The 15,677-nt window shown below is 27.8% G+C and overlaps 1 protein-coding gene across 1 annotated transcript in view; it reads right to left on the bottom strand.

Annotated features, from left to right (window-relative positions):
• The window catches only part of LOC111614666 (protein disulfide-isomerase A5-like), a gene marked incomplete at its 5' end in the record, with an annotated part of 32,366 nt that overhangs the window by 6,127 nt on the left and 10,562 nt on the right, over positions 1–15,677 (bottom strand). The window contains 5 exons of the mRNA XM_023356027.1: positions 1,672–1,854; positions 4,893–5,033; positions 7,924–8,106; positions 12,683–12,814; positions 12,897–13,079. Coding sequence (XP_023211795.1) covers positions 1,672–1,854; positions 4,893–5,033; positions 7,924–8,106; positions 12,683–12,814; positions 12,897–13,079 — 822 coding nt within the window. The remainder of the gene's footprint in view (positions 1–1,671; positions 1,855–4,892; positions 5,034–7,923; positions 8,107–12,682; positions 12,815–12,896; positions 13,080–15,677) is intronic.

Consider the following 15,677-nt stretch of genomic DNA (forward strand, 5'->3'; position numbering starts at 1 on the left):
ACGAAATCTAAGAACTATAAATTTCTATATATATATATATTTTTACAGAAATGCTAGATGTATAGTTGGTATATATAATTAATGTGCTATCTCTTCCAAAGGCCATTTTAATTTCTAATATTATCATAGACATATACATGATCACAATATTATTATTTGGAACAAGAAATTCAAGAATAAAACTAAATTACTCATATTAAAATGCAATTTTAGCATTATAGCAAATATTCATAAATATATATAGATATTATTTATATTTAAATAATATTAAATTATTATTGGAAAACTAAAATTTAAATTTAAATTTAAAATTCTAAAATTTAAGAAAATTTTTTAAGAAAATTAAAAAAACAAAAAAAAAATGAAATTTAAATTTAAGAATTTATATTTAAACAGAATAAATTTATTAAATTAATTGAAATAGCATACAGTATAATAATATCCTTATTTTTGATTTCTCTTAGAATTAAATCCTATAATAATTGACTTTCTTCAAGAAATCCAAATTTATCTTCAGAATCAAAATCAATCCTTTTATAATAAATAAGACCTTACAAATTGACTTTCTTACTGTGAGATTATGTTAATTATTATTGCTAAATTTGTCTAACCAGTAAGCATTGAAAAAAAATACAGCAACGAATGGTTTAACTTTCCCAGCAACATTTAAAACTGCATAATGCGCCATTATAAAAAGTTTTTATATAATATTTTTAATTATTATAAAATGGCAAAAAGCTTAATTTTGAAGGTAGGGGTGAGTTTTATTATATAAATATTAATGTCATGTAAAACCATCATCATTAAGTTCAACCCTATACCAGATATGACACACAACCCACTGTATCTCCCCATTCTGTCAACCTTTAAGAACCAAAATTTAATAGCATCAATCCCACTAATACACAAACCTCTGTAAAATTTCAGCAATTTTTGAAAAAAAACACAGGAGTTAAGCTTCAAAGAGGATGAACAAAATTGTACTCCACACACACACACACACACTAACTAACTGCCATAGGTTTCTCTACCATACGTAAGGACATTTCTCAACATTTCAAGGTCAGAGTCCAAAAATGTAAAAATCTTGGAGAATCATTTTTTGACTGATTGCCATACTTTCCCTCTGTTATATATAACAGAGCAGGAAAAGTAAAAATCTGCAATGATCAGTTTAGAAGAATTTAGTAATAGTAAGTGGCACAGTATGAATAGGCATTTTCAAAATATTATACAGTACTATATACTGCACTATAGTATACCTATCTATAAATTATTTTAGATTCTAAAGATAAAGTGAGATACTGTACTTCTCAAAAGTATTAATTAAATTGAATAAAAATAGCTTTAGACTCCTTGGAGACCAGTTGTTATAACTGGTATTTTGAATTTATTTCATTTATAAACTATATAATAAATTTATTAAATGTGTGATTGAATATCTTGAAAGAATGAAAGCCTTTTAAAAAATCTTCTATGGATTATTCAAAGGATTCAAGATACCAAAGGAAAAGTTGCTTGATTTTCTGTACATTTTTAAATATTAAAGATTTGCTATATGTTAAAATTAAAGAACTTAGAATAACTTAAGTAATATATAATTTTACATTTATTCACAACAAATATATCATAATTAAAATACTAAAAATTTAAAATTATTATTTTACTTACCTTCATAAAAAATGGGTGTCTTTTTCCGAAAATAAGCTAGAGTTGGAAAGCGAGTCACATGCCACTGATTAGCAGCTTCTTGATCTTTGATCTTTACAAAATCAATACCAAATAAATCAGCTTCATCATCAATATTTTCTAATTCTTGTAAAGCTTTATCACATTCATAACAATTATCCTCATCTAAAATAAAAAATGTTCAATTATTATATAATATTTTCATTATTATAAAAAAGTGTGTTTAAATTATCTTAATGTATTGTTTCTTCAAAAATATTAAATTTTTTATTAAAAAAAATTATTTTGTTCCTTGATTATTCAATTATTAAGTTTAATCAAGAAACAAAAACAACATATAGTGTGCAAAGCAGTACATTATGGCCGCGGTGCCCAACCCATAGCTCATTAAAATGGTACGCGAGCAACATGTTGCTTGCGTACCATTTTAATGTGGTTCACGGCTTGCGTATTCAAATTCATCATGTTTATTAAAAATAAAATAGTTTTAAAAATTATACATAAATACCTTATTTTTAAAAATTTTAAAATAAGAAGGAAATTATATCAGCTATATGTTCAATTATCAATAAATTCAGTCACTCATAGAATAGAAGCAATGTCTGAAAATATCAAATTGCAAAGAAAAAAATAATTAGAAAAATGCATTTTGTTAAGTTTACAATGTGATGAATCAACCAGATGTCTGCAATATTGCTCAAATAAATATTTTTTATCAGGATGGTCTTTAACAATCGCTCAGTAAAAGAAGATATACTCCCAGTTTTGCCACTACAAAGAAATACATGTGGAAAGGACATATACCAAGTTATTAAAAACTACATTAAAGAAATTAATCTGCCTCCCTAAAAACTTATGTCCATAACAACCAATGGAGCATTTGCCATGATTGGTTCTGGTGTTGACTTTGACATATTATGTAAGAATGATGCTGAGTTTCCAAATTTTTTCATTATCACTGCATCATTCGTCAACAGGCATTATGTACAAAAGTGCTGCATTATGAACATGTCGTGAAAGTTCTAAAAATTATAAATTCTATTTGAGTCAGAACACTTCAGAGCAGATTATTCAAAATACTGACTGATGACCTTGTTGCTGACTATGGAACTTTAATGTTACATTCTGAAGTAAGATGGCTTAGTAAGGGAAAGTCCTACAATGATTTGTAGAGCTTCTTCCAGATATAAAACTGTTTGTACATTTCAAAAACGAAACTTATGAAGGACTTAACGATCATGATTGGTTGTCAGATTTATCCTTTCTTACTGATATAACAACCAAAATGAATAAACTCAATCTTAAACTTCAGGGGAAACAAAGAACTCTTTTTGAATTAATAGGAAGTGTAAATGCATTTCAGTGGAAATTAAATTTGTGGATATTCCAAATTAAAGAATGTAACTTCAGCCATTTTCCAAATTTAGAGAACTATATTCATAAATATAAGGAAATTGAATCAGATAAATAATCTGAAAATTACACTGGACTTAAAAATAATTTTGAAATTAGATTTTCTGATTTTTTCATAAAATTCATTCATCATTTCATTCATTTTATATCCATTTGTTGATATTAATATTTCTGAAATATACAAAAGATGGCAAGTATGTTGAATAAAAATGTCAGTATTTTAGAAATGAAAATAATTGATTTTCAATCTGACCTACAATTTAAAATACAAGTATCACAAGCTGATTTTGGACACTTGTGGATGAGAGAAAATATCTACTTGTACAGGAAACTTTTAAAATGGAGTAAACACAGTAAAAGTTTGTTAATCTGGAACCTATGGGACCAGAGTGATACCAGATTACACAAAATCACAAAATTCAATAAGTTATACACAATCTGACATATATATTGATATTGCAAACAGTGCTATATATTTTGTATCAGCAAACACTGCTGTATTCTTCCAATGTTTATGCACATTCTTTAATCACTATGAAAATGACACTGTGCATGACTATATTGTGTTAAATTTGATTTTAGAAAACCTGCAAAACCATTTATGAATATATTATTACACAAAATCAGTATTCATATTGATTAACAAGCATCAACTGCAATATTTATTTTCCAGACATGTACTGTACAAAGCTACATACACATCAAATATGAGAAACATGATTTTAGAGGCACTGTACTCACATTGGCTAATAGAAAAGAAAATTTATCATATGCAAACAACACAAAAACACATGTGCTAGTTCTAACAAGGAAATATTTGTTCACACAATACAATGTATACTAAGTGTAGTTTATTGAATTACACTACATAGGAGATTGAAATCCTCTAACTATTCTTGAGATGGCATTGGTAAAACAACATTTGTCAGAATTGAGTTATTGACATCTGCCACCACAAGACAATGTCCTAAAGAAGTTCATTTATAGATCCTTTCAAACATGTCTGACTTGTAATTGCTTGTAGCTCTACATTTTCTTTCACAGTGAGTCTTTAGCACAACATGTGTCCAAAAAATTTGGATTCCAGGAATACTAGTATGCTAGCTCATCGTCAGACAATTCTGAATAATCAGCCACTTTTTGGACATTCCAGATTACCAGGTGCAGTTTAATGTATATTTAAATAGTTATCAGAATTGATTTTATTATTTTTAGTAATTAGTAAATACAGTCGATCCCCCTATAAGATCATTGATTTTTCCGTTTTATCTGAATTACATGTTGTACGAGTCACTTAGATTTTACAAATATGTGAGCCGTTCACAGCCCGGCACACGTATTTGTAAAATCTAAGTGACTCGTACAACATGTAATTCAGATAAAACGGAAAAATCAATGATCTTATAGGGGGATCGACTGTATGTGTGAAATTAAAATATTTTATATATATCATGGATGACACTAAAGTTAAAATAGAGACAAACTCAAAACTATTTAAAATGTAATAAACAATCTAACTTTTATAATAAAAAGATTAATTATGCAACTATCAGGGTTGCATTAATGCATTGGTATACCCAACCATGACCAGGGATTTTATCTTACTGTTTATTACTAATATTTTTGTTCTATACATTTGTTCTAGCACCTATATAATGTTTGTAAAGAAATTGTGCTGGAATCCTCAAAAACACTTAAAATGACCAATGTAATTAATTTACTTATAAAATTATTAAAAGTGTACATTATTTGTTTATTATTTTTAAATTAATTTGATATTTGATACTTACAGAAAAAAACTGCCAGGAAAGGAGAATCATCAACTAATTTTCCCAACATTCGATTATTAATAGTTTCAATTTCATCTGAAAGTTCTCTGTTATCATCATCAATAAGCCATTCTAAAACACTCTCTTCATTTTTAAGATCACCTGAAATTATAAAATATATGTTTATAATTTTATTGTTTATTGGAACATTTATAAAAATTATATAAAAATGAAAGTTACAAATTCATATGTAGTAATCAAACAGATTAATCTTGATTAAACTTTATTGCAAAAAAAAAAGAAAAAAAAATAAATAAATAAGGCATTTAAAATGAAAACATAACATCAAGTTTATTGGCAGTTATTAATATTTAATATGAAATATTTTGACAAAACTTTTATTTTGATTATATAATTAAATAAACTATTAAATACTTTTTCTCATACATTGAGATATTTTATAAAATGATCAATATATGAGAAATTAATTTAATTATACAATTTAAGCAACATGTTTTATGTAATTACCTCAAAATGTTTTATTCAACGTAACAATACATATATTAAACAATTAAAATAAAATTTATTTAGATTTCCAGGATAATGCATTATTATTATGTTACCAAAGCAAAAGTATTCTGTTTATTTCTGATAAATATTATCTTGAAAACATTAGACATTACAACATTTTCTTATTACTAAAGATAAGAAAAAAAATATATCATTGCAAAATCTTTAAATTTTGGAGATTTTTTGTTAGTTTATAACAAAGGCGCCCATCAAGAGAAACCAAGAGCAGGGACGAATTCTCTGAGCTTACTTAGCATGCACCACATGCTTAAGAGAAAGTTTTGACTGTCAATATACTTTTTATATGAGAAATATGCCAATAATAATTTATTCTAACATGTAAACTCTTTTATCATTTGTGTTTGCTTTTACATTGGCAGCTAGCGGTTAGCCGTTTTAAGTCAGTGAGATGCTTGCTCGTGTGGAGGTTTGCCAAAGCAAACAAGTGTGCGTGCATGACATCATTCAAAGCATTTAACATGGCCAGATTGTATCAAAAGTATAATAGTCCATACTTTTTTATTCACACCAAATAACGTTTCTGCCTATTGCTTAGTGCTAGAGATAGGCCTATTATTCTTATTATAACTTTCAGTATGCCAAAAATTTTGGTCAGGATCCTGACCAAGAGACATTTTCCTCTCCTAAAATTGTTTTATTCTTTCATATTTTCTTAGTAGTAAAAATTATTCTAATAGTCATTACTCTAAAGTATCTGCTTACTAAAGTCTAAGCATGACATGATGATTTTTATAAGCTGTATGCAGAGGCTATATTATTTTAAAGATGTCCTGATTTTTATAATAATCAAAGATAGAGCAAACTCTTTTTAGACAATTATTCTCTTCTTAAATCTCAACTATCTTTTTTCTTGTAGTTATTTTTTTCTTTGATTATTGCATATTTTTATTTGGAAGATCTATTTTATCTCTCTTATAATCTCTCCTCTTCATTTTATTTTTGTGAAATTTATTGGTTCATTAAACTAAATATCATAATCATTGCAAAACTCATCAATTCAGTTAAAAAAATAATAATTTCATATTGTTATCAGATAGTAAGAAATTTATTTTAGTTAAACTCATCTACTAAAATTACAAATCTTTGAAAATATAAGGATAATTCAAAAGCATAATCACCTCAATATAATGTAGTTCAATGACAATCCATATCTAAACTTATTATTCTTTTTGAAAGTAATTTTACTTTTTCTTACAGAATAAATTGTATCATCATTTCTTATAAAAACATTACTACTTTCTGACTATTTTTGTTTAAAATAATAAATGTTTCCTTCAATTTTGACAATACAACTTTTTAATATCAAGCAAAAATTATTTTCCTAAATAAGGTTGAATTACAAAATGTTGTATTACTTACTCATTGTGTGAAATTCATCCAGTTGGAAATTTTTTGTTTATATATATATATTATGTACTTTAAAAGTACAGTAATGTAGATTCTATTCAAAATTAAAACAATCTGACTTGTACAATGCATTAAAAGAGTAATTTTTTCTTGTTTTTAGGTTATTAATCTCAGCATTAATCATAATATCATTAAGACTCAATGCAATCTTTATCATCATTGATACAAAACATTGTAATTCTACAATTTCATAAGTACAGGTTTGTTATATTTCAGTTTGAACAGTAATTGCATTTGTGAATCTGAAATAAAGATCATTTAAAGAGTGAGATTTTAAAAAATAAACACTTTTTTTTATTTATTATGCTTCTGTAGAAAAAAAAGTCAATAAGAAATAATTGGATGGCTTTTATTATTTTGTGATTCATGAATTATTGAAAATAAAATAAAGCTAGAATAAACTTTCTTTCTGACATATAGTCAGTGCCGTAACTAGGGCAGTGCCAGCAGTGCCCAGGCACAGTGCGCAAATCCTGGGGTCTCAGAAATGACCTGGACCAAGTTTTGGGTCATAGTTTTGGGGCTTAGTTACAGAAGCTTGCACTGGGCATATAAAAAGCTAGTTATGGCACTGCATATAGTATAGATTGTTTCTATCTTGGATAAACATATGTTATTGTAGTTTTAAGGAATGCAAGAATTTTATGATCATTGTGTAAAATTATCTAATAGAATTTCAAATGCATAAAAAAACATTTAAAAAGTTATATATACTATCAGAATAATTTATTATATAAACCACTCATTTGCCAAATTGATTAACTCTTCAGAAGTAAAAGCAGAGAAATAGATAAAATATTACATATTCCTTTCTACAACTCCTTTTAAAATTTAAATCAAAATAAACATTATAAAATACATTATTATAGGTATAGCTTTTATTTAATAACAAGTAAAATAATAACAATTATTCTAAGGATATACTATTTTTAATTTTTCTCATAATTAAGGAAGTTGATCGATTTGGCTTGTGAACAGCTCTTACATACTTAATATAAAATTTAATATGCGGTAAATATGAAAAGTTTGTCATAAAAAAAAATATTTTTTTTACCATCAAAAATTAGAGGATTTCCATTTCTGAAGTATATAAGAGCAGGGAAAGTTTTGATTCCATAACGTCTTGCAAACTGGTTATCTTGAATTTTTACAATGTAAATTCCATATACATCTGTGTCATCATCAATATTTTCAAGTTCATGTAATGCTTGATCACAAGCCTTACAATTTGGCTTATCTGTAAATAAATAAAAAGAATTTGATAATTAAAAATGGAGCATAAAATTTTTTTTTAATTTTAAGATACATTGAAATTTCATTAAAACAATTTCATATAATTAACTATTAAAATCTAATTGTTAATTAGATTTTTAGAATATTATTTTCTTCTTTTATATATAGTTGTGCAAGCAATCTGAAAATCCATGGAAGCAGTTGCCAACATACAAAAAAGAATCCTGAGAAGACAACTGATTCATTCTCAATTGTAGTACCCAAGAATGCTAGCAATTGTGTAAAAGCCAGGTAATTGTAGTCCAGACTCAATCCCAGAACTCGCTCCAGAGTGACAAGCCAAAGCTAAGCTGCTATAGTTATCCAACCAACTTAAAGTTACAAGTTATAAAAATCTTTAATCCAGCTAAAAATGGTACATAACAAATGCTTATTTTTTTCAAAACCATGTTCAGATTACATTTTTTTGAAAAATTAGAATGCCATATAAACATTAAACATAACAAAATTTTCTTGTTGAATTTCGAAGATTTTTGGAATTTTACATCTTACATTGATCTGCTGTTTATAAGTTCAATATAGCAATAATTACAATAAGAATTAACTGAAATTTTGAAATTTCTAGATTTAAAATATGTGATTGATCTTAATAGTTAATTATACATTATAGATTTGCAATCATATTATAACACTATTGTATTTAATATTTACAGTTGATCACCATTCATTGATTATAAAAGTAATTAATTTCAAGATTTTTGTCAATTTTATTTTCAATGAACAACACTAATTCTTCAAAACAACTTGAATAACTTTTGATTTAATTTTTCTATGCATCAGTCTATGTAACAGTGAGTTAAAAGCTGACATTATCCTAATGGAAAAGTTTATTATTTCCTTTAAATTATAAACAAATAGAATTTGGAAAATTTACAGGTGAAATATAGATAAACTGGTCATTATAAAGAGATTACCCCACCTTAACTTTCTAGAAAAACAGCTTTAATGAAAGAAAATCTTAAAATATAACAAGAGTTTACAATTTGTATTATATAATTTATAATAAAACACATCCAAAAACACAACACTCCAGCAAAATTTTGTTTAATTACTAACATTTTTAATCTTGTTTCGAAGCCATCTTAAAGCTTTACATCATCAAAGTTAAGAAATGTCCAATGGCTTTCTGCAGAACACATTACAAAAATTCAAATTAAGTTGAATGTTACAACATTCTTATAAGAGAACAATATTAAAAAATAAACAGATTAAATAAAAATATAAAAAATAAATGTTTAACTGTTTACAAGATAAACTGAAAAAAATGGACTAATAAATGCAATCCATAAGTTAAAATAACAGCAAACAAAAAAGATATAAAAATATACATATTGTCTAGCTATTAGGTTGTAATTTCAAAGTCATTCTCACTGGTTATAGAACATTGTGTACCAAGTTGCATGCTTATTGTTAAAATTTATGCTTCTGTTAGATTTTAAAATAAATATATTTCCTGTTGTTCCAACATTTTTACCGTATTTCCATGTGTATTTTTTGCCATGACATTCTTTTTTGCATTTGTATTTCCTAGAAATGTTTTGAGAAATACTCAAATATTTTGTATTTTCTGATGTGGAGAATGCAAGACTTTTCATACTGAACCATTTAGTGTAGGAGATAGTATGAGTCAGTCAACAAGCATTTTTATGGTATATAGGCACTTTGTTTACCCTCATTTCCTTGTGTAGGCTTAACAGTATGGAATCTTTATACCTGCTAGAGGATATAAGGGTGGGGAATAAGGGCAGTTGTTAATTGTAATGCTTTATAACACGCTACTCATTATGACACTAAGGAACCTACTAGAGTTAACTGCAACTTTGTGAGATGGCAAGAAAAAATAACAGTTTTACCACACAGTATAAAATTAAAGTAATCAGCTTTGTGGAACAGAATGGAAATTGAGAGGCTGAATGAAAATTTGGTGTCAGTGAGGCACTTGTTTGCTACTGGTATAAACAAAAGGAAGCTTTAAGCAATGCAAAGTCCAATGTGAGGGCATTTTGTGGTCCCAAGATTGGAAAGTATCCCCAACTTGAGGAAGAATTGTTACAGTATGTTGAAGAAACAAGCAATGACAGCTGTGCTGTAACACGTGATATGTTGCAATCATATGCTTGCAATATTGCTCAGACACAAAATATTTCTTCCCTCGAGTTTAAGGCTAGTCCAGGATGGGTCAGCAAATTTATGAAGAGGAAAAATCTTTACACAATACCAAAAATGCCTGCATATTATGTGATGTGAGAGTTCAAAATATTCAGAATAGGTATGCAAAGTTTTTAAAATATAAAAACTATCTTATAAAATCATGACTTCTGTAAATTAATCAAGATTTCTTGTAAGAATAAATACTGATATAGTCTACCTTCAAAATAATTTGCCTCTCAATTTTCAATTAGTAAAAAATGGCAAAAAAGTACAAAATATACACACAGAAATACAGTAATTCTACCAAGTTATGGGTAGGTTGAATCATCTTGGCCACCACATGTGCTGCTAATGCCATAGCATAGATACCTTTCCTTATATTCCATTCATATTCCCTTATGCATGTACTGAGTAATCTTGATTTGCTCCTATATACACCTGTGTAGTGTTAAATCAATTGTTTTGGTAGATGGTTTTGACCTTTATCATTTCTTAACAGTTGGCATCACTGTTACCACATTAGCAGCACATACAGCAGTACTGGAGATGCAAGTTGACTTATGGCTAAAGTAATCCAAGACTAATCCATAACTTTGAAAAATTAAAAGAATTGGAAAAACCGGAAATATATTTATTTTCTAAAACTAATGAATGCATAAACTTTAACAATAAACATTGAAGTCAATGTATGCTGTTCCATAACCAGTAAGGATGACTGAAATTATGACAATATAATTAATACAATATATACATTCTTATATCTACTTATATGTTTACTGTTATTCTAACTTATGGACTGTATTAATTAGTGCAATTTTATTCATTTTATCTGTTCAGTAAACTGTTACATATTTATTTTTTATATTTTTATTTAATTTTCTTATCTATATATATAACACATTGAATGGGTATCTGTCTGTCCGTGTAACGGTATGCCAAAAATGGGCAATAGAGGCGCCCTAGCAAAAATTTTAAATTAACAATAAATTATTTTTATTTGTAATAGGAATTTATTATTGATATGAATTTATTATTTATACCACGGAATGGTATAAATAATTATTATATGCCTTGCCTTACCTTATTATATGCCTTGATTAACCTTGCGCCACATGTTTACGACATCCCATGACTCAGTGAACGTCGTGCATTGACTCACAGGAAATTTGTTGAAAAAATGGCAAATACATTTAAAATCGAGGTTTACAGGCAAAGGTAAATAAACAAATTAAACTATTTTAAAGTAGCTATAGAATGTTTAATAGGTAGAAATATAGATCCGTATGATGCAATTGGGACGGTAAGACTTACCCTCCAAATGAAGGGGTGGCGACCCCCTCTGTGCAAACAATAAATGCCTAATGAACCATACCCCTATGCGCGACCCTTCCTGAGATATAGCCCTCCGAAAATTATTCTACAGGTCACATGGCCACCTGTTTGCCGCAATGTACCCTGCGAATGAGCGGGCAACCCCCGAGTGTGCATGAGTGTGCATTAGTTTTTTTTTGCGCGGTAAGCTTCCTTTTGACCGGAAATGACGTAGGCGAATTTTCAGGGGCTTATATCTCGCAAAGGATCGCGAGTAAGGGTATGGTTCCTTTGACTTTATTGTTCGCACAGGGGGGCTACAGTTTAGGGGTTGCTACCCCTTTATTTGGAGGGTAAATCTTACCATTGGACTTTAACAGAGCTGTAGAGCATATTGATAGAAACAAAAAAGTCAAAGGAACCGTGCCTCATGGAAATTTGTAAAGAACACCCACTAGGGGGCATTCCGAACTACTAGTTCTAAATATTGTACACTTTAAAATGTTCTATTGTAAGAATGTTGTGACATTTTATTCGCTTTAAATTTTTGTAATGTGTTCTATGGAAAGCCATTAGACAATTAAGTTGATGTGTAAAGTCTGAAGATAGTCTTAATAAGGATGAAACTATAACAAACCCAATAAAATATGAAATTGATTATATTATTTTATAATTAAATTATTCACTATCATACTTTATGAATTACTTTGTTGGAAATTAAAAGTATGTTAATTTGGTAGTCATTTATTTATAACTAGATTGTAATTAAAGCAACATTTCTACCTTAATAATTTTAAATATTAACCATAGACTCAAACAAACAGCATATTTCTATTATGATTACAAACTGCCACATTCAAGCTAGGTAGAAAAATTTTATTAAATGCAAATTAAATTCTAATACAATTTAACAATAAAATCAAAACTATATTTCACTATATACTTAAGAAATGCTTATAATGCTAATATTAATATTCAGTAGGCACACAGATGAATATGATAGATAAAAGAATTAAAAAAATATGTTTTGTTCTTAATAAAGAAAAATTAAACCTTACAGAAAAACACAACAAGATATTGCTGTTCTTGAATAAGATGTTCTAGCATTTCTCTATTAACAGCTTCAATTGTATCCTCAGATTTTTGTTGAACTAGCCATTGAAGAACTTCCTCTTCTGCTGACAGATCACCTTTAAAATAGCAAATTTTTTAAAAATTATTTACCTTTAACAAATTTAAATTTTAGTTTTTGAAAAAATACAATAAAAATACCTTCATATACACTTGGAACTTGTTTTTCAAAATAAACTAAGGAAGGAAAATTCTTGACTCCGTAATTTAGAGCAATTGGTGTATCTGTTGTCTTTATAAACTGTATCCCATATTTATCTGTGTCGTCATCAATATTTTCCAATTCTTCAAGCACTTGATTACAATCAGAACAATCTGCAGCATCTATAAAATGTTTAAGCTACAATTATATCTTTACTCTCAAAAGCATTAAAAATATTTTTAGTTAATGAAACTGCTACAAATACATGTTAACTACTTTCCAAAATGACAAACCTTAAGTGATAAAAATAATTATGACTATTCATTTCTTAATATATTAAAATAATATATGAACACATGGAAAAAAATGGTGAGTGCTTTCAATAATTTGAAGATTATTCAAAGTACTTGAAATTAAATTCTTTTTAAATTTCAATATCTTAAAATAAAGGATGGCATAAAGTCAATTAACTAAGCATTTTTCTAAGAATAGTTGGGCATCAAAGAGTTGGACATTCCATCTATTTGAAATTTACGACCTGAAGCAGGTCTTAGAAATAGACTGAAAACATTTGTTTTTATGAACTTGCATCACTGCTGGGTTAATATCAAGGTAGGGAGCTTTTACAATATTATATTATTTTATAATAAATAATAATGATTTAATAAAGTCAAATCTATACAAACTACTTTAAATTTAATTTATTTAAATTAGTTTGCTTGGAATGATTCATAAAGTATTTTTTTATCAATTAACATAAAAACACTAGTAATTAAACACTCAAACAATAAATTTATTAAGTATTTAATGATTAACTTGGCATACAAAAGTCTAACAGAATTTTTTAAGTATAATGATATCCCTTGACTTATAAGTATGTCAAATTTTACCACTCAGACTTACAACCTTGAACTACATATTTAGAAATATTGTGGTTTAATCATCCTCCAAGAGGACACCAGAAGATAAACTGAAGACAAAATTGGCCAATATTCTTATGTTCCACTTTCCTTGCTGATAAATTTCAAAACAAATCAATACCTTTTATAAGTGATGAAGATGTTTTACAGATGATAATCTTTACCTTTCAGTTATTTTAAGTTATTGTGCATAGTTATATTTATAATCAACTGTTCACAACTAGGTATAATTAATAAATAAAATGACTAAAACTAATTTCCAGCACAAAATTATCAGAAAGCAAATGTTTTCAACCATGTTGAATGGGCAGTTAGCCTAAAGATGCTGAAAACATTTGCTTTCTGATAAATTTGTGCTGGAAATTGGTTTCAGTCATTTTGTTTACTTATATTTGAAACTTTGAACGAAATAATACTTAGATAAGTATTTATAATTTTTCATATTTGTATGTTTTTAACTTTCTGCATAAAATTCAACTTATGACAGGTTTGTTTAACCATGTTGATCATAACAGGGTTTATAGTACTTTGTCAATGTAAATTTCCATAAAATTTCATGAACTTTTCATGTTATCATAAAAAATTTCCACTGCCCTAATATTGTTAGATTTAAAGCTTGTTCTGTATTTACAGCAAAATTATTAAGTTCATAACATAGCAATAATACAAAATTCTTTGCACAGATGACAGCAAAAGTAGGTTATTATCTTCATGCCAATTAACATGAGGTGCTGATCTACTTGTTGGAATCAACAATCAAAATTATTTTCTAATGTTATACGACATCGTTACGTACAACACATTGTGTCGATATGTTTTGTGCGCTGTACTACAGCTAAAGGAACTTGGGAAGCCATAAGGAAACACCATGTTAAGTCTACACTATCAAATAAAGTTTACCTATTGAAGAAAATTTGCAATTTAAAACTAGAAGAAAACAGTGACATGGAGATACACTTGGCCAACACGGAGGAATTGGTTGATTGTCTTACAGCACTGGGAGAAACTCTAGCTGAGAAATTAAAGATAGCATTATTACTTAGTAGCTTGCCAGACAGCTATAGCACTTTAATAACAGCATTAGAGACTCGTCCAGAAGATTTAACTCAGGAGTTAATACGTAATCAATTACTTGAGGAACACTCAAGAAGAAAGACCTCATCAAATGAAGAATATGAAGCGAATAAAGCATTTAAAAGTGGGAGTACACCCAAAAGTTGTTATTTTTGCAAAAAACAGGGACATGTAAAGAAAGAATGTAGGAAATATGCAACATGGAAAGAAAAACATCCAAATCAGATCAACAAAATTTATGCAGAAAGTTATGAACAACATCTGGAAAAGGAATCCTATGTATGTTTTAAGACAGGAACACAAAACGAGATTCATCAATGGTACGTAGACTCAGGAGCTTCGTCGCATATGTGTTGCAAGAAGTATTTATTCACAACCATTAATAGTAAATATACAGAAAGAGTAATATTAACCAATTGTCAAGCTCTATACATTGAAGGTAAACACAATGTAATGATAACATGCATGGATGAAAATAATGAACAACATTGAATATATATGAAAGATGTGCTATATGTGCCACACCTTAAAGGAAATTTAATCTCAGTCAGAAGACTAATGATATTAGGGTTTGCTATAAAATTTAAAGGGAACATTGCTCTATCCAGAAAAATGGAGTAACAGTAGCAACAGCAAACACATGTTTGTATGAGCTCAATAAATCTCAAAGCACTTACAGTAGTTAATGATATGAAAGAATATGAAACAAAAACAAGGGAACAAGAAATGGAAGAAACTGGCATACATTTAAGGAGATTGAAAAGAACTACTAAGAGAGTACCTCCT

This window comes from Centruroides sculpturatus, unplaced genomic scaffold (assembly GCF_000671375.1).
Source record: "Centruroides sculpturatus isolate CEXI.00-Female unplaced genomic scaffold, Cexi_2.0 scaffold2157, whole genome shotgun sequence".
In the NCBI taxonomy this organism is placed as follows: domain Eukaryota; kingdom Metazoa; phylum Arthropoda; class Arachnida; order Scorpiones; family Buthidae; genus Centruroides; species Centruroides sculpturatus.